This window comes from Bombina bombina, chromosome 5, assembly GCF_027579735.1.
Source record: "Bombina bombina isolate aBomBom1 chromosome 5, aBomBom1.pri, whole genome shotgun sequence".
NCBI classification, from domain to species: Eukaryota; Metazoa; Chordata; class Amphibia; order Anura; family Bombinatoridae; genus Bombina; species Bombina bombina.
Genome location: NC_069503.1, coordinates 444,444,886 through 444,469,642, shown reverse-complemented (window position 1 = coordinate 444,469,642; position 24,757 = coordinate 444,444,886). Strand labels below are relative to the sequence as shown.

The 24,757-nt window shown below is 39.1% G+C and overlaps 1 protein-coding gene across 10 annotated transcripts in view; it reads left to right on the top strand.

The window, feature by feature from the left end:
- The window catches only part of IKZF1 (IKAROS family zinc finger 1), a 193,864-nt gene that overhangs the window by 30,319 nt on the left and 138,788 nt on the right, over positions 1–24,757 (top strand). For 9 of the 10 annotated variants that reach the window (XM_053714316.1, XM_053714315.1, XM_053714314.1 and 6 more), the window contains exon 2: positions 5,529–5,582. The exons of the other annotated variant lie outside the window; for it this stretch is intronic. In XM_053714316.1, the coding sequence (XP_053570291.1) occupies positions 5,529–5,582 (54 nt within the window). The remainder of the gene's footprint in view (positions 1–5,528; positions 5,583–24,757) is intronic. 10 annotated transcript variants of the gene reach the window in all.

The following is a 24,757-nucleotide window of genomic DNA, read 5'->3' as shown; positions in this document are numbered from 1 at the left end:
GGTTGTCTAAACTCTGCCCATGGCTTACGCTGACTCTGCCCACTAGTGTTAATATGACATGCTCTAACAAATGAAATAATAATAAATTTAACTGCTTTCAGTCTCATGTTCTGTAACATTCTAATAAATAATAACTACATTGTTTGCTATTTGTTAACTACACCAGCAAATATCTGTCAATATGTAATGTTCTATAAATAAAGTTGGTTATTGTAAGCTGCTGATGTAACATTGCGCAGTCTCATGGCACTGGTCCTCTTTACAATGTTATGTTCATGTATACTATGTAACTATGATAACGGGAAGCGCCATTGTTGTCGACAGTTGCCATGGCAATGCGGCTTTTATTGCTGCTTTTTCCACATACACCACAGAGTAGTTAGCACTACTACTGTACTACTTAGATTTTTAAAGGGGTATTTAAAGAGCATTTTATTTAAATACTAGCGTACAATGTATAATTTGGGGTTAATCCCCAAAAAAGGAATTAAACACATAGATAAAGTCTCTCTCAGAGCTGACATTTCAAGTGCTGAGCAGCATGCAGCTAGAGAGCCAGTTAGAAGTAGCATATGCATGTAGCAGTCAACAACTAACTGTGTCCTGTTCATTTGCAACAATCATTCTGTGCTTACTGGGCACAGTAGTGTTAAAATATAATGGTTGAATAAATTAGGACAATTTCCTTTTTTCATTATTAACTAGCTTGAAAAGAAGTGCAATTAACATTTCTAAAATGTATGTTTTTCTGTTTAAAGAATTCTTCCTCAATTATTTGGAAAGCACCAATGCACCCCACATTTTCCACTGCTCTCTAAAGTGCGCTCCTATAAAGTACTCGCTTTACATAACAGAGAGGAAGTTTTCAGACAAATAAAAATGCATAGTTTTAATAATGATTATTTTAAAGACAAGTTTAAAGGGCCATAACAGTTGAAAAATAACATGCTCTTATGTGACCCTACACTTACCATGTGTTTAACCCCTGCAAAGGGATTACACTCACAGTAGTATTACCACTCTGGACCCGCAGTGCATTGCTGTTTTTTAGTGGAAACCAGCGCTGATTCAATCATAAACACAGTAGTGTATGGTCCATAGTCTTAAAATTACATGCTCTAACAAATTAGACCATGTATACTAATATGGCCCTTTGATTAAAAGTCATGTGAGTGACCCTGCATTTTTTCCTTCTTATGTATAAAAAAAAGGACTTTATTATGTTTTATGGGGGGTTTTCTGCATTTTCTTGCATGTCCTTCCCCATCAGTAATGCTGAGGTTGTTGTCCTTGTCAGCCACTGAGCATAAGTAGGAAGTGAAATATACTGCTGAATTAAAAGGGCAACTGTGTAAAAAGAAAACACCCTAATATGTTAGATTATGTTCTTACTGCACTATTGCATATAAATATGTGTTTAATTCCTGCAAGTTAGAGGTGCATTTTAAGTTCCCCCCCCCCCATTCACAAGAAGGAAATTCAATTTTTCAAATAAGGGGTGTGATTCTGCTCTAATTAAAAGAAGAGAAAAGTGGGTTTAGTGCACACTTCCCGAACCCAAAAGTTACTAATAAAGCTTTATTTTTTTATTAGAGAAGTCGTTCAATATCCTAAATCCTCCCTCCCTGCATAGAAAATATACTTAGTTTCCAGTGGGGCAGATAATCACCTGCAGCCTAGGGACACGACTGACCCCTTATTTGAAAGAGGGGTTTCTCTACTTTCAAATAAGGGGTTACTTGTCCCACAAGGTCTTGTGTGGTGATAGGGGTGGCTTCAATTGAAAGTGTTGTCCTCTGGCCAGATGGAGAGGAGGGTAAGATAAAAGTGTGATCACCTCTGGGGAATTGTACTGCACTGTTGTTCATCATTCTATAAAAAATGCAGACAGCAGTACATGCTGTATTATGCACTTAAAGGAACATGAAACACTTATATGTAATTATGTGTTCCATAAAATCTTGAAATGTATTATTGTTTATCATGCTTTATTTATTTAGCTTACTTTTCCTGTAAAATACAGTTTTGTGCAAATTGTGTGCTTTGCAGAAGTTAAACACATATTCACTGGTGAAAATAAAAATACAATTAGAGCATATTCTTTTTGCACTTGCATGTCCCTTTAGAGGCTCCCCTCTCAATGCCAGGTAAAATATATCAATTCTGAATTACTATTCTGTGTTCAGATTCCTTATGAAAGGGGGAGGGGTACTGTGTCCTGTGGGTACAGTTATTAGCATTTCCTGTGATATTGCAAAAAGGCTGGATTTTGGCAGGTAGTCGTGTCTACAATAATTTGAAGATATTGAATTTTCAGTGAAAAGCTCTAAATTTTCTAGCACTTTAAAGGGATATTTTATTTATTTATTTATAAAATATTTTACCAGGAAGGATACATTGAGATTTCTCTCGTTTTCAAGTATGCCCTGGGTCCACAAAACATTGCATTGATACAATAGGGTACAATAATACAAAAACAATATTAATACATAACATATGCAGAATTTAACATAGAACAGGTAGGAAATAAATAATCAACCATGACGGGTGCATTCTGTTTTGAGATATGTAGAGAGGGATCTCTTAAAGGATATTAGGCTTGGGGAAGGTTTTAAAGCCTGTGGGAGGTCATTCCATAATTGTGGCGCTCTGTATGAAAAGGAGGACCGAGCTGCTTTCTTTTTGTATGGAGGCAGACTAAATAATGTACTGCTACTGGATCGGAGGTTATAGGAGGTGGGAATAGCAGGGGAGAGCATTCTGCTCAGGTAGGGTGGGAGCTTTCCACAAAGGCTCTTAAACACAAGGCAGGAAAGATGGAGGGTGCGTCTGGATTCCAGCGACAGCCAGTTTAGTTCTTTTAGCATGTCACAATGGTGGGTGCTGTAGTTACATTGTAGCACAAAGTGGCAGAACGAGTTATACAATGTTTTAAGTTTATTAAGGTGAGTTTGTGGTGCAGGTGCATATACTACGTCTCCATAATCCATGATTGGCATCAGCATTTGCAGTACAATGTTTTCCTTTACTGTAGGGCTGAGGCAGGATTTGTTTCTGTACAGGGCACCTAGTTTTGGATAGAGTTTAGATGCAAGTTTTTCTATGTGGAGGCCAAAAGATAGATTGGGGTCTAACAACATCCCCAAGTATTTGAAAGAGTGGACTGCAGTCAGTGTGCCATTTGATTTTGTTTTAATGCATAGATGGGACTTTTGTAGTTTGCGTAATTTAGGTACCGTTCCAAAGATCATTGTGACAGTTTTGTCAGTGTTTAGGAAGAGTTTGTTTTTTGAGATCCACTTTTCTACCTCTGTGAACTGGTCTTGGAGCACTGCCTCAAGCTGCGGCAGATCAGATTTGTTTGCATAGATTACCGTGTCATCTGCGTACATGTGTACAGTTGAGGATTTGCAGACATTTGGCAGATCATTTATAAATAATGTGAATAGTAGGGGTCCGAGAATGGAACCTTGGGGAAAACCATACGTGAATGGGAGAGGGAGGGAGTCACTGTCAGAAATGGAGATATACTGTGATCGATCCGATACATATGATCGAAACCAGGTTAGAGGACGATTACCAATACCTGAGTTTTTTAGTTTGAGCAGTAGTATGTCATGGTCTACTGTGTCAAAGGCCTTTGCAAAATCAAGAAAAATAGCTCCAGTTAGGTCTCCTTGTTCCATGCCAGTTTGGATGTCGTTGCAAACTTTTAGGAGGGCAGTTGTAGTGGAGTGATTCGGGCGAAAACCTGATTGAACAGGGGTCATATAGCTAGATTGTTGGTAATACTCACATAGTTGCGTATGGACGCATTTTTCTAAGACAATACTGGGAGCAATGATATGATATGAAACCCATTTTTTTTTTCATGATTCAGATAGAACATGTTGTTTTAAGCAACTTTCTAATTTACTTCTATTATCAGTTTTTCTTTGTTCTCTTGGTATCTTTATTTGAAAAAGCAGGAATGTAAGCTTAGGAGGCAGCCTATTTTTGGTTTAGCACCTGAGTAGCGCTTGCTAATTGGTGGCTACATTTATCCACCAATCAGCAAGAGATACCAAAGTTCTGAACCACAAATCATCCGCTTACATTCTTGCTTTTCAAATGAAGATACCAAGAGAATGAGAAAAAAAATCTAAATCATGAAAAATAAATGAGTTTCATATCCCTTTAACAGTTTTGCAGCATTAAGCACAAAACAAAAACATTTACTTAATAATAAAATAGTCCAATAAATTCTATCATGTTTATTATTACAGAATGTATGTTCCTTCCAGGTGTTAAACAGATCATAATGGCTATCAAATCACATGATATGACATAGTATGACAAATGTCATATGTTTTTAGGGGAACTTTATGCAATTGAGCAAAAACAACATAAAACAGTAATATTTAAAATTGTATAGTTGTAAAAAAACCAGCACAGCACACAAGACATATAAACAAATACATTACTGTAGAGGTTGTGTTTAATAAAGTAAAACCCTGACATATAATGTAAGTTCGTTCAGGGCATTGAACTTTTTTGCTGTACTTAACAGATTTGTAAGCAGTCAGATCATATGGGTGTTTGACTTATTTAACAGTACCACGTATGGGATTACCTGCTGCAGCAATACACTTTTATCTAAGGAGCCACCAGATGTCGAGTAAAGACACATGAAGACTTGCAGGTCTTTAATCTGAGATAAACTTTTTTTCTGCCTAGGTAACCTCCAGTCTTAATTCTCTGGTGTTTCCCATTGCAAGCAACTCGGTCTTCAGAACCTTATGTGTTGTAACAGAGGGGCAAAAAGCTTCTTACATGTGTTCCTAAACTGTGGAGCCATCTGTTTAGCAAAACAGGAAGGTCTGGGTTCCCTCTCTCTCCTGGGCTTTTTTTTTGGTGCTATTTTAGGGAGCATCACTTCTCCCTAAGTAGAAAAGAGCCATTGTGGTACGACTCGGGGACTCTTTATACAGAAAAGTCCATAGCTTCTGTTTTGCCCATCTGCCACTGCTTGAGGTGTATTCATTATTAATGGAGGTAGGAACGGCTGCTGCTCAGATATGCAGCCCTGCCTCAGCAAATGAGACATTCTTCAGCAAATTGCTTTCGTTTTTGATTGCTGATTGTACGCGTGTCACCAAACTGACTCAAGGTTCATCGATGCATGCTCAGTAAATTAAAAGGAACATAACTATGGATCAGCCGAGAGAATGAATTCTGTGCCAACAATGACCTAGGGCCATTTAATTTTCTGCTTAATTTTGTTGCAGTCAGTTTGCATTTTGGGTTATTATGCAGTAGGAAATTAACAATAAATAACAAATTTGGTCATCCTGTGCTTGTAATGATATTTTTTTATTCGTCTTTGTAATTCAGTTTTTTTTTTTCTTTATGAAAAGGATCAAGGTCTGTTCCTGTATGATACTTAAGTAGGTATAAAAGAAAACAAAATAAGAGAAGAATATTTTAATAATTTTAGTTATTAGTTTATAGTTAATCTAGCCTTAACAGTCTTTAAATTTAATTTACAGATAACCAGAGAAACATGGAAACAGATGAGGCACAAGATATGACCCAAATGTCAGGTGAGATCACTCAGTAATACTCAGTAAGATACTTCATATCTTGGGTTATATTAATTGATTAAATATATCATTTTACGTACTTTAGAAAATTCTATAATACTGTTCTGATGAAACAGCTACAAATAATCTGTAAATGAGTTCTAGTACTACAAAACTTTTTACTTTTTTTGTGCTACGCATATTATAATCCTAAATTAAAGGGACATGAGACCCACATTTTTTTTCATGATTCAGATAGAGTATACAATTTTAACAAAAGATTCCAATTTAATTCTATTATCAAATTTGCTTTATTCTTTTGTTATTCTTTGTTGAAGAGATATCTAGATAGGTAGCGTGCGCATGTGTGTAGCACTACATGACAGGAAATAGTGCTGCCATCTAGTGCTCTTGAAAATGTATAACATTGTTGCAAAACTGTTGTCATATAGTACTGCAGACACATGCACACTCCTGAAATTACCTTTCTGCTTTTCAACAAAGGATAACCAGAAAATTAAGAAAATTTGATAATAGAAGAGAATTTAAAATATTTTTTTAGGGTTTTATGTCCCTTTAACTATTTTGATAGAAATTAAAATCTATGGACATAAAACTGTTAAAATAGTTATTTTAACTAATTGAATAGCAAATTTAGCTGCCAAAGGTTTAAGGATAATTGTTACAAAAAGAGGTCATAAGAGGCTTAAAATCTAAATGTACTTTTTTACAGAAAGGTTTATATATAGGACAGTGTTTCTCAGCATTTGTAGCAGCAAGTATCAAGTCTATTTAAGTTTACTGTAAATGAAATGTAGGAAAGACCTACTTGCTGTAAATGTAGGTGCTAGTCCAAACTCTGTGTTTTTTGGGGGGATTTTTGTGTATTCACTGATGTATTTTAACTGTTTAAAGGGACAGTTATGTCCAAAATAAACTTTCATGATTCAAGTAGGGCATGTCATTTTATACAACTTTCCAATTTACTTTTAAAACCAATTTTGCTTTGTTCTCTTGGTATTCTTAGTGGAAAGCTAAACTTAGGTAGGGTCATATTCTAATTTCTTAGACCTGAAGGCCGCCTCTTATGTGAATGCATTTTTACTATTTTTTAACCACTAGAGGGCGTTAGTTCATTGTGCCATATAGATAACATTGAGCTCACGCACGTGAAGTTACCTAGGAGTAAGCACCGATTGGCTAAAATGTCTGTCAAAAGAACTGAAATGGGGGGCAGTTTGCAGAGGCTTAGATACAAGGTAATCACAGAGGTAAAAGGTGTATTTATTTAACTGTGTTGGTTATGCAAACTGGGGAATGGGTAATAAAGGAATTATCTATCTATATATATTTGTTTTAAACAACAAAAATTCTGGTGTTGACTGTCCCTTTAAGTGCACAAGAGGACAGAGTGCAGTCATCTGTCTTTCCTATATAAGGTGCTTACTGTGCAATCCTCCTATGGGGTGCCTATTTGTGCTTCTCCCTGCGATCAATGTGTCCTTACTCTAGTGACAGTAGGACCAGTCAACACAGTAGATTTGTATAATCAACAAATGCAAGAAAAAAAGACAATGCAATAGCACTTAGTCTGAACTTCAAATGAGTAGTAGTTTTTTTTCTGACAATTTGAAAAGTTATGTCTTTTTCCACTCCCCCTGTACCATGTGACAGCCATCAGCCATTCACAAATGCATACACGTACCATGTGACAGCCATCAGCCATTCACAAATGCATACACACTTATTCTTGCACATGCTCAGTAGTAGCTTGTGACTCAAAAAGTTTAAATATAAAAAGACTGTGCACATTTAGTTAATGGAAGTAAATTGGAAAGTTGTTTAAAAAGGCATGCTCTATCTGAACAATGAAAGTTTAATTTTGATTGAGTGTCCCTTTAAGCCTTTATATCCAGCTGAAAATCTGGAAGGGCTTGGCATAATGGTATTGTGGAGGGCGGACTTGAAAGCCCTCAATTTCAGTCCCCCAAAAAGGGTTAAAAAAATCCAAGACCCACCATATATAGGTATAGTCATAGGTATGCAAATAAACATAAAAATAAATAATTTTATAAAAAACAATGAATGCGTTGTTTGGTATGGAGAGGATTTCTCTGTGAAAATTAAAAAGTATATGAGGTCTATGAGTACAGCTCTAAAGAGCTGAAACACGTTAGCCTGGGATGACTTTGTCTAACACTGCACCTTATCTGGCTTGTATGCTGTTGTTTTTAAGTTTTGAATAAAATTACTTAGGCCTAGATTTAGAGTTGGGTGGTAGCCGTCAAAACCAGCGTTAGAGGCTCCTAACGCTGGTTTCTCCAACATAGGTGTGTCCGGTCCACGGCGTCATCCTTACTTGTGGGATATTCTCTTCCCCAACAGGAAATGGCAAAGAGCCCAGCAAAGCTGGTCACATGATCCCTCCTAGGCTCCGCCTACCCCAGTCATTCTCTTTGCCGTTGCACAGGCAACATCTCCACGGAGATGGCTAAGAGTTTTTTTGGTGTTTAAATGTAGTTTTATTCTTCAATCAAGAGTTTGTTATTTTAAAATAGTGCTGGTATGTACTATTTACTCTGAAACAGAAAAGAGATGAAGATTTCTGTTTGTAAGAGGAAAATGATTTTAGCAACCGTTACTAAAATCGATGGCTGTTTCCACACAGGACTGTTGAGATGAATTAACTTCAGTTGGGGGAAACAGTGAGCAGACTTTTGCTGCTGGAGGTATGACACATTTCTAACAAGACTTGGTAATGCTGGAAGCTGTCATTTTCCCTATGGGAACCGGTAAGCCATTTTCTTAGTTTAGTATAAGAATAAAGGGCTTCACAAGGGCTTTAAAGACTGGTAGACATTTTTCTGGGCTAAAACGATTACTTTATAAGTATATTTAATGGATGTTAACTATAAATAGTTCTTTTAATCTTGGGGATGTATTAAAAAAACGGCAGGCACTGTATTGGACACCTTTTTCACTGGGGGCCTTTTCTAGTCATAGGCAGAGCCTCATTTTCGCGCCACTAATGCGCAGTTGTTTTTGGAAAGCAAGGCATGCAGGTGCATGTGTGAGGAGCTAAGAACCACTGAAAAAGCTTATTGAAGGCGTCATTTGGTATCGTATTCCCCTCTGGGCTTGGTTGGGTCTCAGCAAAGCAGATACCAGGGACTGTATAGGGGTTAAATGTAAAAACGGCTCCGGTTCCGTTATTTTAAGAGTTAAAGCTTTCAAATTTGGTGTGCAATACTTTTAATGCTTTAAGACACTGTGTTGAAATTTTGGTGAATTTTGAACAATTCCTTCATACTTTTTCACATATTCAGTAATAAAGTGTGTTCAGTTTAAAATTTAAAGTGACAGTAACGGTTTTATTTTAAAACGTTTTTTGTGCTTTGTTATCAAGTTTATGCCTGCTAACATGTCTGAACCATCAGATAGACGATGTTCTGTATGTTTGGAAGCCAAGGTTCCTCCCCATTTAAATATATGTGATGAATGTGACTTAGTGTCCAGACAAAGTAGGGACAATGATGCCACTGATAATGATATTGCCCAAAATGATTCCTCAAGCGAGGGGAGTAAGCATGGTACTGCATCATCCCCTTCTGTGTCTACACCAGTCTTGCCCACACAAGAGGCCCCTAGTACATCTAGTGCGCCAATCCTTCTTACTATGCAACAATTAACGGCTGTAATGGATAATTCTATTAAAAACATTTTGTCCAAAATGCCTACTTATCAGAGAAAGCGCGATTGCTCTGTTTTAGATACTGAAGAGCATGAGGACGCTGATGATAATGGTTCTGACGTACCCTCACGCCAATCTGAAGGGGCCAGCAGGGAGGTTTTGTCTGAGGGAGAAATTTCAGATTCAGGAAAAATTTCTCAACAAGCTGAACCTGATGTTATTATTTTTAAATTTAAATTGGAACATCTCCGCGCTCTGCTTAAGGAGGTGTTATCTACTCTGGATGATTGTGACAATTTGGTCATTCCAGAAAAATTATGTAAGATGGACAAGTTCCTAGAGGTCCCGGTGCCCCCCGATGCTTTTCCTATACCCAAGCGGGTGGCGGACATTGTAAATAAGGAATGGGAAAGGCCCGGCATACCTTTTGTTCCTCCCCCTATATTTAAAAAGTTATTTCCTATGGTCGACCCCAGAAAGGACTTATGGCAGACAGTCCCCAAGGTCGAGGGGGCGGTTTCTACTCTAAACAAACGCACTACTATCCCTATAGAAGATAGTTGTGCTTTCAAAGATCCTATGGATAAAAAATTAGAGGGTTTGCTTAAAAAGATGTTTGTTCAGCAAGGTTACCTTCTACAACCAATTTCATGCATTGTTCCTGTCACTACAGCAGCGTGTTTCTGGTTCGATGAACTAGAAAAGTCGCTCAATAAAGACTCTTCATATGAGGAGGTTATGGACAGAGTTCAAGCACTTAAATTGGCTAACTCTTTTATCTTAGACGCCACTTTGCAATTAGCTAGATTAGCGGCGAAAAATTCAGGTTTTGCAATTGTGGCGCGCAGAGCGCTTTGGCTAAAGTCTTGGTCAGCGGATGTGTCCTCCAAGAACAAGTTGCTTAACATCCCTTTCAAAGGTAAAACGCTATTTGGCCCTGACTTGAAAGAGATTATTTCAGACATCACTGGGGGAAAGGGCCACGCCCTTCCTCAGGATAGGTCTTTTAAGGCTAAAAATAAGCCAAATTTTCGTCCCTTTCGCAGAAACGGACCAGCCTCAAATTCTACACCCTCTAAGCAAGAGGGTAATAGTTCTCAAACCAAACCAGCCTGGAGACCGATGCAAGGCTGGAACAAGGGTAAGCAGGCCAAGAAACCTGCCACTGCTACTAAAACAGCATGAAGTGTTGGCCCCCGATCCGGGACCGGATCTGGTGGGGGGCAGACTCTCTCTCTTTGCTCAGGCTTGGGCAAGAGATGTTCAGGATCCTTGGGCGCTAGAAATAGTTTCTCAAGGTTATCTCCTGGAATTCAAGGAACTACCCCCAAGGGGGAGGTTCCACAGGTCTCAATTGTCTTCAAACCAAATAAAAAGACAGGCATTCTTACATTGTGTAGAAGACCTGTTAAGAATGGGAGTGATTCATCCTGTTCCATTAGGAGAACAAAGGATGGGGTTTTACTCCAATCTGTTCATAGTTCCCAAAAAAGAAGGAACATTCAGACCAATTTTAGATCTCAAGATTCTAAACAAATTTCTCAGGGTTCCATCGTTCAAGATGGAAACCATTCGAACAATTCTTCCTACCATCCAGGAAGGTCAATTCATGACCACGGTGGATTTAAAGGATGCGTATCTACATATTCCTATCCACAAGGAACATCATCGGTTCCTAAGGTTCGCCTTTCTGGACAAGCATTACCAGTTTGTGGCACTTCCATTCGGATTAGCCACTGCTCCAAGGATTTTCACAAAGGTACTAGGGTCCCTTCTAGCGGTGCTAAGACCAAGGGGCATTGCAGTAGTACCTTACTTGGACGACATACTGATTCAAGCGTCGTCTCTGTCAAAAGCAAAGGCTCATACGGACATTGTCCTAGCCTTTCTCAGATCTCACGGGTGGAAAGTGAACATAGAAAAAAGTTCTCTGTCCCCGTCAACAAGAGTTCCCTTCTTGGGAACAATAATAGACTCCTTAGAAATGAAGATTTTTCTGACAGAGGCCAGAAAATCAAAACTTCTAAGCTCTTGTCAAGTACTTCATTCTGTTCTTCTTCCTTCCATAGCGCGGTGCATGGAAGTAATAGGTTTGATGGTTGCGGCAATGGACATAGTTCCTTTTGCACGAATTCATCTAAGACCATTACAACTGTGCATGCTCAGACAGTGGAATGGGGATTATACAGACTTGTCTCCGACGATCCAAGTAGATCAAAGAACCAGAGATTCACTCCGTTGGTGGCTGAACCTGGACAACCTGTCACAGGGAATGAGCTTCCGCAGACCAGAGTGGGTCATTGTCACGACCGACGCCAGTCTGGTGGGCTGGGGCGCGGTCTGGGAACCCCTGAAAGCTCAGGGGCTATGGTCCCGGGAAGAATCTCTTCTCCCGATAAACATTCTGGAACTGCGAGCGATATTCAATGCTCTCAAAGCTTGGCCTCAACTAGCAAAGGCCAAATTCATAAGGTTTCAATCAGACAACATGACGACTGTTACATATATCAACCATCAAGGGGGAACAAGGAGTTCCCTGGCGATGGAGGAAGTAACCAAAATAATTCAATGGGCGGAGAATCACTCCTGCCACTTGTCTGCAATCCACATCCCAGGAGTGGAAAATTGGGAAGCGGATTTTCTGAGTCGTCAGACTTTCCATCCGGGGGAGTGGGAACTCCATCCGGAAATCTTTGCCCAAATAACGCGATTATGGGGCATTCCAGACATGGATCTGATGGCCTCTCGTCAGAACTTCAAGGTTCCTTGTTACGGGTCCAGATCCAGGGATCCCAAGGCGACTCTAGTAGATGCACTAGTAGCACCTTGGACCTTCAACCTAGCTTATGTATTCCCACCGTTTCCTCTCATTCCCAGGCTGGTAGCCAGGATCAATCAGGAGAGGGCTTCGGTGATCTTGATAGCTCCTGCGTGGCCACGCAGGACTTGGTATGCAGACCTGGTGAATATGTCATCGGCTCCACCATGGAAGCTACCTTTGAGACAGGACCTTCTTGTTCAAGGTCCATTCGAACATCCGAATCTGATTTCCCTCCAACTGACTGCTTGAAGATTGAATGCTTGATTTTATCAAAGCGTGGGTTTTCAGATTCTGTAATAGATACTCTAATTCAGGCTAGAAAGCCTGTAACTAGAAAAATTTACCAAAAGATATGGAAAAAATATATCTGTTGGTGTGAATCTAAAGGATTCCCCTGGAACAAGATAAAAATTCCTAAGATTCTATCCTTTCTACAAGAAGGTTTGGAGAAAGGATTATCTGCAAGTTCTCTGAAGGGACAGATCTCTGCGTTATCTGTTTTACTTCACAAAAGGCTGGCAGCTGTGCCAGACGTTCAAGCGTTTGTTCAGGCTCTGGTTAGAATCAAGCCTGTTTACAGACCTTTGACTCCTCCCTGGAGTCTTAATCTAGTTCTTTCAGTTCTTCAAGGGGTTCCGTTTGAACCCTTACATTCCGTAGATATTAAGTTATTATCTTGGAAAGTTTTGTTTTTGGTTGCAATTTCTTCTGCTAGAAGAGTTTCTGAGTTATCTGCTCTACAGTGTTCTCCGCCCTATCTGGTGTTCCATGCAGATAAGGTGGTTTTGCGTACTAAGCCTGGTTTTCTTCCGAAAGTTGTTTCCAACAAGAATATTAACCAGGAGATAGTTGTACCTTCTTTGTGTCCGAATCCAGTTTCAAAGAAGGAACGTTTGTTACACAATTTGGACGTGGTCCGTGCTCTAAAATTCTATTTAGAGGCCACTAAAGATTTCAGACAAACATCTTCCTTGTTTGTTGTTTATTCTGGTAAAAGGAGAGGTCAAAAGGCAACTTCTACCTCTCTTTCTTTTTGGCTTAAAAGCATTATCCGATTGGCTTATGAGACTGCCGGACGGCAGCCTCCTGAAAGAATCACAGCTCACTCCACTAGGGCTGTGGCTTCCACATGGGCCTTCAAGAACGAGGCTTCTGTTGATCAGATGTGTAAGGCAGCGACTTGGTCTTCACTGCACACTTTTACCAAATTTTGCAAATTTGATACTTTTGCTTCTTCTGAGGCTATTTTTGGGAGAAAGGTTTTGCAAGCCGTGGTGCCTTCCATCTAGGTGACCTGATTTGCTCCCTCCCATCATCCGTGTCCTAAAGCTTTGGTATTGGTTCCCACAAGTAAGGATGACGCCGTGGACCGGACACACCTATGTTGGAGAAAACAGAATTTATGCTTACCTGATAAATTACTTTCTCCAACGGTGTGTCCGGTCCACGGCCCGCCCTGGTTTTTTTAATCAGGTCTGATGATTTATTTTCTCTAACTACAGTCACCACGGTATCATATGATTTCTCCTATGCATATTCCTCCTTTACGTCGGTCGAATGACTGGGGTAGGCGGAGCCTAGGAGGGATCATGTGACCAGCTTTGCTGGGCTCTTTGCCATTTCCTGTTGGGGAAGAGAATATCCCACAAGTAAGGATGACGCCGTGGACCGGACACACCGTTGGAGAAAGTAATTTATCAGGTAAGCATAAATTCTGTTTTTTACCGCCCTCTGGTATTTGGAGCCAGTCATTAAAGGGTCTAACGCTCACTTTCCAGCCGCAACTTTTCCATACCGCAGATCCCCTTACGTCAATTGCGTATCCTATCTTTTCAATGGGATCTTTCTAACGCCGGTATTTAGAGTCGTGGCTGAAGTGAGCGTTAGAAATCTAACGACAAAAAAGTCAGTAGTTAAGAGCTTTCTGGGCTAACGCCGGTTTATAAAGCTCTTAACTACTGTGCTCTAAAGTACACTAACACCCATAAACTACCTATGTACCCCTAAACCGAGGTCCCCCCACATCGCCGCCACTCTATTAAATTTTTTTAACCCCTAATCTACCGACCGTACGCCGCTGCCGCCTACGTTATCCCTATGAACCCCTAATCTGCTGCCCCTAACACTGCCGACCCCTATATTATATTTATTAACCCATAATCTGCCCCCCTCAACGTCGCCTCCACCTGCCTACACTTATTAACCCCTAATCTGCCGACCGGACCGCTCCGCTATTATAATAAAGTTATTAACCCCTAATCCGCCTCACTCCCGCCTCCATAACCCTATAATAAATAGTATTAACCCCTAATCCGCCTCACTCCCGCCTCCATAACCCTATAATAAATAGTATTAACCCCTAATCTGCCCTCCCTAACATCGCCGACACCTAACTTCAAACATTAACCCCTAATCTGCCGACTGGAGCTCACCGCTATTCTAATAAATGTATTAACCCCTAAAGCTAAGTCTAACCCTAACCCTAACACCCCCCTAAGTTAAATATAATTTTTATCTAACGAAATAAATTAACTCTTATTAAATAAATTATTCCTATTTAAATCTAAATACTTACCTGTAAAATAAATCCTAATATAGCTACAATATACATTATAATTATATTATAGCTATTTTAGGATTAATATTTATTTTACAGGCAACTTTGTAATTATTTTAACCAGGTACAATAGCTATTAAATAGTTAATAACTATTTAATAGCTACCTAGTTAAAATAATTACAAAATTACCTGTAAAATAAATCCTAAACTAAGTTACAATTAAACCTAACACTACACTATCAATAAATAAATTAAATAAACTACCTACAATTATCTACAATTAAACCTAACACTACACTATCAATAAATAAATTAAATACAATTCCTACAAATAAATACAATTAAATAAACTAACTAAAGTACAAAAAATAAAAAAGAACTAAGTTACAAAAAATAAAAAAATATTTACAAACATTAGAAAAAAATTACAACAATTTTAAACTAATTACACCTACTCTAAGCCCCCTAATAAAATAACAAAGACCCCCAAAATAAAAAAATGCCCTACCCTATTCTAAATTACAAAAGTTCAAAGCTCTTTTACCTTACCAGCCCTTAAAAGGGCCCTTTGCGGGGCATGCCCCAAAGAATTCAGCTCTTTTGCCTGTAAAAAAAACATACAATACCCCCCCCCCAACATTACAAAACCCCCTTAAATAAACCTAACACTAAGCCCCTGAAGATCTTCCTACCTTGTCTTCACCATGCCAGGTATCACCGATCGTTCCAGGCTCCGAAATCTTCATCCAAGCCCAAGCGGGGGCTAGATATCCATCATCCGGCTGAAGTCTTCTATCAAGCGACGGCTGAAGAAGAAGAAGAGGCTCCAAAGTCTTCATCCTATCCGGGAAGAAGAGTAGATCCGGACCGGCAACCATCTTCTTCCAAGCGGCATCTTCTATCTTCATCGATGACGACCGGCTCCATCTTGAAGACCTCTACCGCGGACCCATCTTCTTCTTCCGACGACTTCCCGACGAATGACGGTTCCTTTAAGGGACGTCATCCAAGATGGCGTCCCTCGAATTCCGATTGGCTGATAGGATTCTATCAGCCAATCGGAATTAAGGTAGGAAAATTCTGATTGGCTGATGGAATCAGCCAATCAGAATCAAGTTCAATCCGATTGGCTGATCCAATCAGCCAATCAGATTGAGCTCGCATTCTATTGGCTGTTCCGATCAGCCAATAGAATACCCCTAAACCGGGAGAAGTCTTCATCCAAGCTGGGAGAAGTGGTCCTCCAGACGGGCAGAAGTCTTCACCCAGACGGCTTCTTCTATCTTTATCCATCCGGTGCGGCGTATTTTTTTTTCAGATAAAAGAGCTTTCTTTGAGGCAAAAGGCCCTTTTAAGGGCTATTGGTAGTTTAATTTAGGCTAAGGGTTTTTTTTTTATTTTGGGGAGGCTTTTTTATTTTGATAGGGCTATTAGATTAGGTGTTATTAGGTGTAATTGCAAGATTTTGTAATTTGTTTTTGTTTTTCTGTAATTTAGTGTTTGTTTGTTTTTGTAATTTAGCTAATTGTATTTAATTTATTTAATTGTATTTAATTTAGGTAATTTATTTAATTGTAGTGTAGTGTTAGGTGTTAGTGTAACTTAGGTTAGGTTTTATTTTACAGGTAAATTTGTATTTATTTTAGCTAGGTAGTTAGTAAATAGTTATTAACTATTTAGTAACTATTCTACCTAGTTAAAATAAATACAAACTTGCCTGTAAAATAAATATAAACCCTAACCTAGCTACAATGTAACAATTAGTTATATTGTAGCTAGCTTAGGGTTTATTTTACAGGTAAGTATTTAGTTTTAAATAGGAATAATTTAGGTAATGATTGTAATTTTATTTAGATTTATTTTAATTATATTTAAGTTAGGGGGTGTTAGGGTTAGACTTAGGTTTAGGGGTTAATAATTTTAGAATAGTGGCGGCGACGTTGGGGGCAGCAGATTAGGGGTTAATAATATTTAACTAGTGTTTGCGATGCGGGAGTGCGGCGGTTTAGGGGTTAATATGTTTATTATAGTGGCAGCGACGTTGGGGGCAGCAGATTAGGGGTTAAAGGGACAGTCAAGTATAAATTAAACTTTCATTATTCAGATAGGACTTTTAATTTTAATTGACTTTCCAATTTACTTTTATCATCAAATTTGCTTTTTTCTCTTGGTATTCTTAGTTTAAACTAAACATAGGTAGGCTCATATGCTAATTTCTAAGCCTTTGAGGGCTGCCTCTTATCACATGCTTTTTAAATCTCTTTTCAACACAAAGAGACAGAAAGTACATGTGGGCCATATAGATAACACTGTGTTCAGGCACAGGGAGTTATTTAACATTTAGCACAAAACTGCTAAATTTAAGACAATAGATAATAAACAGTCACAGTCATGTGATCAGGGGGCTGGAAGAAGGTTCCTAGATACAAGGTAATCACAAAGGTAAAAAGTACATTAATATAACTGTGTTGGTTGTGCAAAACTGGGGAATGGGTAATAAAGGGATTATCTATCTTTTAAAACAATAACAATTCTATGGTTGACTGTCCCTTTAATAAGTGTAGGTAGGTTGCAGCGACGTTGGGGGCGGGAGATTAGGGGTTCATAAATATAATGTAGGTGTCAGCGATTTCCGGAGCAGCAGTTTAGGGGTTAATAAATATAATGTAGGTGTTGGCGATGTCAGGGGCGGCAGATTAGGGGTTAATAAGTGTAAGATTAGGGGTTAATAAGTGTAAGATTAGGGGTGTTTAGACTCAGGGTTCATGTTAGGATGTTAGGTGTAAACATAAATTTTGTTTCCCCATAAGAATCAATGGGGCTGCGTTACTGAGCTTTACGCTGCTTTTTTGCAGGTGTTAGACTTTTTCTCAGCCGGCTCTCCCCATTGATGTCTATGGGGAAATCGTGCACGAGCACGTATAACCAGCTCACCGCTGACTTAAGCAGCGCTGGTATTGGAGTGCAGTATGGAGCTCAATTTTGCTCTACGCTCACTTCTTTTTTTTTAACGCCGGGTTTATAAAAACCCGTAATACCAGTGCTGTAGGAAAGTGAGCGGTGAGAATAACGTGCAAGTTAGTACCGCACTCCTCTTACCGCAAAACTCATAATCTAGCTGTTAGTTTGTAAATGTGAACAGCAGCAAAAAGCTTAAACCAGCTCAGCAGAGCAGTGTGATATGGTTCAGCTCTGGATTTCACATGCAGGAAGTTTATAGAAATGTTAAAATAGCACAATGATGAAATCAGCTTGATAAAGTACACAGTCATATACACGCTCATATATATATATATATATATATATATATATATATATATAAACACATATGCAGATCCACATGTGTACAACTTTAAATATATATACATGAATGCGCAAAAATATACACTTGCATAAAATTCTAAGTATAAATGTGCACATTTATACTTAGAATGTAAAAAGTCTCATGCCACTGGTAAAACTTACAGCCCTGGGTACTCACCAGTATTTACAGAGAGCTGTATTTGCATGCATTGACTAAGACAGATAGTCTCAGACAATCCGGTGTTCAAAGCCAAACTGGAAAAATCACATAAATATATAAAACACAACACACAGAATGACTGGCACAATATGTATATACAATGGAAACAGCACTGCTTGGATTGCGTGAATGCCCCAAAACATCACTGAACAAGCACACTTTTTTTAACCCCTTCTTGATGGTAGCAAGAAAAATGATTGTTGATGCGATTACGTGATATCATGATGTCAAGGCTGGTATTGGATCATGGGGAACTGCCTACGATATTAGGCATGCTTCCCAGTCTGATTTTCCATTCCCTAAAAGGTGGAGGCTGCGGGAAGCCATATACGGTAGAATGTTTCATACCATCCTAACGGCGTTAAAGCCCAGCACTGTTAGGACAGTATGGAACATCCTAATGGTGTGAAGCAGTTATAGTGTATGTGAAGAAAATATTATTCATGTTACCATAATTTAAAGTGGTGTCCATAATTTCACTGTGGATGCCACTTTATAGGGCTAACTTCTTTATAATGCTCTTTATCTGACATTTTAATGTGTTACACTACCTGACACAGTATAGCACACTTCACTTAGCACAATTCACAGTGGAACTTTATCAGATAAAGTTTTAAGTGGTAGATTTAAAAGTGGCCCGTTTTATCTGTGGAATCTAGCGCTGTTGGTGTTCTACACTATACCGATAATAATAATGTCATTCTTTTTTGGCAAGATGGTATCTGCATTAGGATGGATTTCTATCAGTAAGTATGTAAGCAAGACATGTTTACACATTAACAGGGAGTTATAAATACCACAGGATTAGACTGCAAGGGCATTGCATTTCTTATTAAAGGCACAGTCAACACAAAAATTGTTATTGTTTAAAAAGATAGATAATGCCTTTACTACCCATTCCCCACCTTTGCACAAAAAATGGTTATATTAACATACTTTATAACATTTAAACCTCTAAATTTCATGATCACATGCCTTTGTATTTGCTTTTCACATCAGGGAAGCTAGTTCATGTGAGCCATATAGATAACATTGCGCTGATGCCCGTGGATTCTAGCAACACAGCACTAATTGGCTTAAATGCAAGTCAATAGATAAAGTCATGTGATCAGGGGGCAGTCAGAAGATGCTTAGAAACAAGGTAATCACAGATGCTTAGAAACAAGGTAATAACAGAGGTAAAAGGTGTATTAATATAACCATGTTGTTTGTGCAAACCTGGGGAATGGGTACTAAAGGGATTATCTATCTTTTAAAAAATAACATTTTTTGAGTTCACTGGCCCTTTAAGTCATGGAATGGAAAAATAATTTGGTTGCTGAACACAGAGCAATTCACAAGAATTTAAAACCAGGAAAACTATCGGACAAGATGGACCAAGAGATGTGTTTATGCGACTACAGTTTTGTCACAGGCTGTAAAAGGTAACAGCACTGAGTCACTTTCCAGTTAACTCTATCAACCCACTATGAGGGAGTTCACTGGTATACGCACAAAAACCCCACAATGGTTGGCAGCAAGCATCAATGTGTCAGCAAAGATTTAATTTGCGTCATACAAGCCAGTGCTTACACTCTAAGGGGCCCATTTATCAAAGGGCTTGCGGACCTGATCCGACACTGCGGATCAGGTCCGCAAGACCTCGCTAAATGCGGAGAGCAATACGCTCTCCACATTTAACATTGCACCAGCAGCTCACAAGAGCTGCTGGTGCAACGCCGCCCCCTGCTGACTCGCGGCCAATCGGCCGCCAGCAGGGAGCTGTCAATCAACCCGATCGTATTCGATCGGGTTGATTTCCGGCGGTTCCTGTCCGCCTGCTCAGAGCAGGCGGACAGGGTTATGAAGCAGCGGTCTTTAGACCGCTGCTTCATAACTTGTGTTTCTGGCGAGTCTGAAGACTCGCCAGAAACACGGCCCTTCAAGCTCCATACGGAGCTTGATAAATGGGCCTGTAAGCAGAGGCAGTATTTTAATACTGGAGTAATGGCCACTCTAAGCATGTGTGTGAATGCTGCTGAAATAGTAATAACTTTTACTAGAAGCATGTTTGCTTATAGAATACAGCCATGCACATTTCAGTTTTGACCATTATGTCCCTTTACAGTGCACATTAAACATTGGTGCTAAAATAAGAGCTCTGAAAACTGGGAACTGTTAACTACTGCATTAACGTTAGCACTCGGGTACACATTGGTGTAAATACTGGCACCACTTCCTGTTTTATAAAAATATTTGTTATGTCCATTAAAAGGAACATTATTATCTTATCTGTTTATAAAATTGTAACTAGGGACCTAACAACAGATGCTTATTTGTAATGAAACAAAACAAACGCATGGGAGCAGAAAACACTTTATATGTCCAGCACATGTGCAGGCAATGAACTAGATTCATTAAAATGTAACTGGATTTGTAAGCTAACAGACCTTAGTGGACACACCCACTCAACGTCCGTAACATGAAGAGGTTGAACCTGACGCTCTCCACATGCTGTTTCAATTAATGGGGCTCCTAGGAAAGCAGTTTCTTGCAGGGTCAACAAGATTTAATATGGCAGCCACTGTCACTCTTAAAATGCTTTTTTTTATGGCAAATTCAATTCAGATTGTACTCATTCAAGAGATATTGTAGTATTTTTTTCTTTGTTTCACCTAAAAGGAACATTTAGAAATGTTTTTAGTTTTTATCACTTTTTTATTAGCTTTTTTTAGTAAAAATCCTGTTCTTGTTAATAATAAATAAATGTTTACTTGTCAGAATTGCAGAGGCATGTCTTCCCCCGCGACTTGTGGGATTTGTCCTCATTTGTGAGCATTATTTTGAAGTACACAACAGATACAGATACTACAGTATCCCTTAAAGTGTGAAATATCTCTGCATTTAATTACTTGACCAAGCAATATAGAAAATTCAGAGGTTTATTTTACTTGAGACATAACTATCACCTTATTGAGCAAAGAAATGTTTTGGTGTATGTTTGACACATATGAACTGTATATGAAAAGAGAAGTGGAATAAGTGGGCTGCCTCAGAAGTTGTGAGTGCATTGGTGCTTTAAAGGGACATTAAATCCATTTTTTTTATATAAATGAAGACAGATATCGCTGAATGCTGACAGCTTACGCTGTCTGCATTTAACTTTGCACAAGCAGTTCAGCAGAACTGCTTGTGCAATGCCGCCCCCTGCAGATTCGCTTCCAATCCGCTGCTAGCAGGGGGTGTTAATCAGCCTTGCACAGAAACAGGAGCATCAAGCTCCATTCTGAGCTTGATAATTCGGCCACTATATATATATATATATATATATTGGGTAGATTTAACAAGCAGCGGATACTGCTTTCTACCCCCGAAGTTTCAGGTCTGACTGAAACTAAAGTTAAGAAGCAGCGGTCGTAAGAGGTGGCGGACTGCAATCATCCCGATCTGATTGGGATGATTGACACCCGGTACTAGTGGCCGATTGTGCAATGTTAAGTGCAGACAGCGTATGATCTGTTACAGCGAATCATGTCTGCCCGTCACTTGATAAATTGGCCCCATTATGTCAAATGTTAAAGTGTTAAATGTTAAACTCATTTTTTTTCTTTCTTGTTTTACACAGACCATGCAATTTTAAACAACTTTTCAATTTACTGCTTTTATCTAATTTGTTTTGTTCTTTTGGTATCTTTTATTGAAAAGTATGCCTAGAAAGGCTTAGGAGCAACAATACAATACTCAGAGCTTGTTGCTGATTGGTAGCTGCATATATATGCCTCTTGTGAATGGTTCACCATATGTGTTAAGCTATCTCAAAGTAGTGCATTGCTGCATCTTCAAAGGATACCAAGTTGTATGCTCTGTCTGAATTATGAAATATTTTTGGGGGTTATGTCCCTTTAAGCACTGCAATGGAAGTCTCCTTAAAAAGTAAGGGCTATATTACAAGTGGCGCAGGTATTATTTTTTTTGCCATCGTGAAAACTCTGCTAGAATTAAGCTTAGCGCAAAAATCCTAACTTAAATTTTCACATACACGTATTCCCCCATAGAAATCAATGGTGAAAAAGTAGAAAAAAGCATAACATCCGACTATCGCACAAACACTCGCATTTTCGCACTCCCCATAGAAGTCAATGGAGAAAAAAAAACTAACACCCATCGTGCAAACAACATAGCATATTCACATTAGCAAATGTAAAATATTCACAGTAAATACATAGTTAAAAATCTTTATTAAATATGAATATCGCATAGATATGTTTTATCATGTTTTCATCTACTTGATGGCAAAGGGCTCTAATGCACTTTATATATATGATTGTCTATATGTGTGTACATATATATTTTTGTGTTTATATGTGTATATATGTCTGTAAATAGATACTGTATATACACACATAAATACATTAATCTATATGTACACATATATAGACATATCTAAAAACATACAAATACATCTTTAGCAATGTATCTGTATGTATCGCTATGTTAACCCCTTAATGACTGTTAATGCCTGAGGACGTACCCTGCACGTCCTCGGTCTGGAAAGCAGCTGGAAGCGATCCTGCTCGCTTCCAGCCGCTTTCAGGTTATTGCAGTGATGCCTCGATATCGAGGCATCCTGCAATAATCCTGCATGGCCATCCTATGCAGAGAGAACCACTCTCTGCACCGGACATCGATGGCCAGGATCGTTGGTTTGGGCGGCCATCGATGGGCCGTGTGATGTGGAGGGGGGCGGGACCGACGGGGGCGCACATGGACGCGCGCGCGTGCACATGGGGCGGCAGGCTGGCACTTGCACGGAGCGGGTGGGAACCGCTACACTACAGAAAAGGTTAACGTTAATAAGTGGGAGAAAAGGGGGGATTCAATATTATTATATAAACAATCTAAGGGATCTGGCAGGGGTGGGGGTTGGTCTTTGGGGGGGGGGAAGCTACACTACAGAAAAGGGCAAACTATTTTAAACAAAAAGCATAATTTTTGTCTAAACTGGGTACTGGCAGACAGCTGCCAGTACCCAAGATGGCGCCCATTAAGGTAGAGAGGGAGGGTTAGAGAGCTGTTTGGTAGGGGATCAGTGAGGTTGGGGCTAAGTGGGGGTTCCTACACAGCAGCATATGTAAATATGCTTAAAAAAAACAACACAAAAAAACCAAATATACCTTTTATTTTAGTACTGACACGCTTTCTGCCAGTACTTAAGATAGCGGGGACAATTGTGGGGTGGGAGAGGGAAGAGAGCTGTTTGGGAGGGATCAGGGGGTCTGATGTTTCAGGTGGGAGGCTGATCTCTACACTAAAGCTAAAATTAACCCTGCAAGCTACCTACAAGCTACCTAATTAACCCCTTCACTGCTAGCCATAATACACGTGTGATGCGCAACTGCATTTAGCGGCCTTCTAATTACCAAAAAGCAACGCCAAAGCCATTTATTTCTGCTATTTCTGAACAAAGGGGGTCCCAGAGAAGCATTTACAACCATTTGTGCCATAATTGCACAAGCTGTTTGTAAATTATTTCAGTGAGAAACCTAAAATTGTGAAAAATGTAACGTTTTTTTTTTTATTTCATCGCATTTGGCGGTGAAATAGTGGCATGAAATATACTAAAATGGGCCTAGATCAATACTTTGGGTTGTTTACTACACTACACTAAAGCTAAAATTACCCCAAAAAGCTCCCTACATGCTCCCTAATTAACCCCTTCACTCCTGGGCATAGAACACGTGTGGTGCACAGTGGCATTTAGCGGCCTTCTAATTACCAAAAAGCAACGCCAAAGCCATATATGTCTGCTATTTCTGAACAAAGGGGTTCCCAGAGAAACATTTACAACCATTTGTGCCATAATTGCACAAGCTGTTTGTAAATGATTTCAGTGAGAAACCTAAAATTGTGAAAAATGTAACGTTTTTTTTTTATTTGATCGCATTTGGCGGTGAAATAGTGGCATGAAATATACTAAAATGGGCCTAGATTAATACTTTGGGTTGTCTACTACACTGCACTAAAGCTAAAATTACCCCAAAAAGCTCCCTACATGCTCCCTAATTAACCCCTTCACTCCTGGGCATAATACACGTGTGGTGCGCAGTGGCATTTAGCGGTCTTCTAATTACCAAAAAGCAAGGCCAAAGCCATATATGTCTGCTATTTCTGAACAAAGGGGATCCCAGAGAAGAATTTACAACCATTTATGCCATAATTGCACAAGCTGTTTGTAAATAATTTCAGTGAGAAACCGAAAGTTTGTGAAAAAATTTGTAAAAAAGTGAACGATTTTTTGTATTTGATCGCATTTGGTGGTGAAATGGTGGCATGAAATATACCAAAATGGGCCTAGATCAATACTTTGAGATGTCTTCTAAAATAAATATATATTCATGTCAAGGGATATTCAGGGATTCCTGAGAGATATCAGTGTTCCATTGTAACTAGCGCTAATTTTGAAAAAAGTGGTTTGGAAATAGCAAAGTGCTACTTGTATTTATTGCCCTATAACTTACAAAAAAAGCAAAGAACATGTAAACATTGGGTATTTCTAAACTCGGGACAAAATTTAGAAACTATTTAGCATGGGTGTTTTTTGGTGGTTGTAGATGTGTAACAGT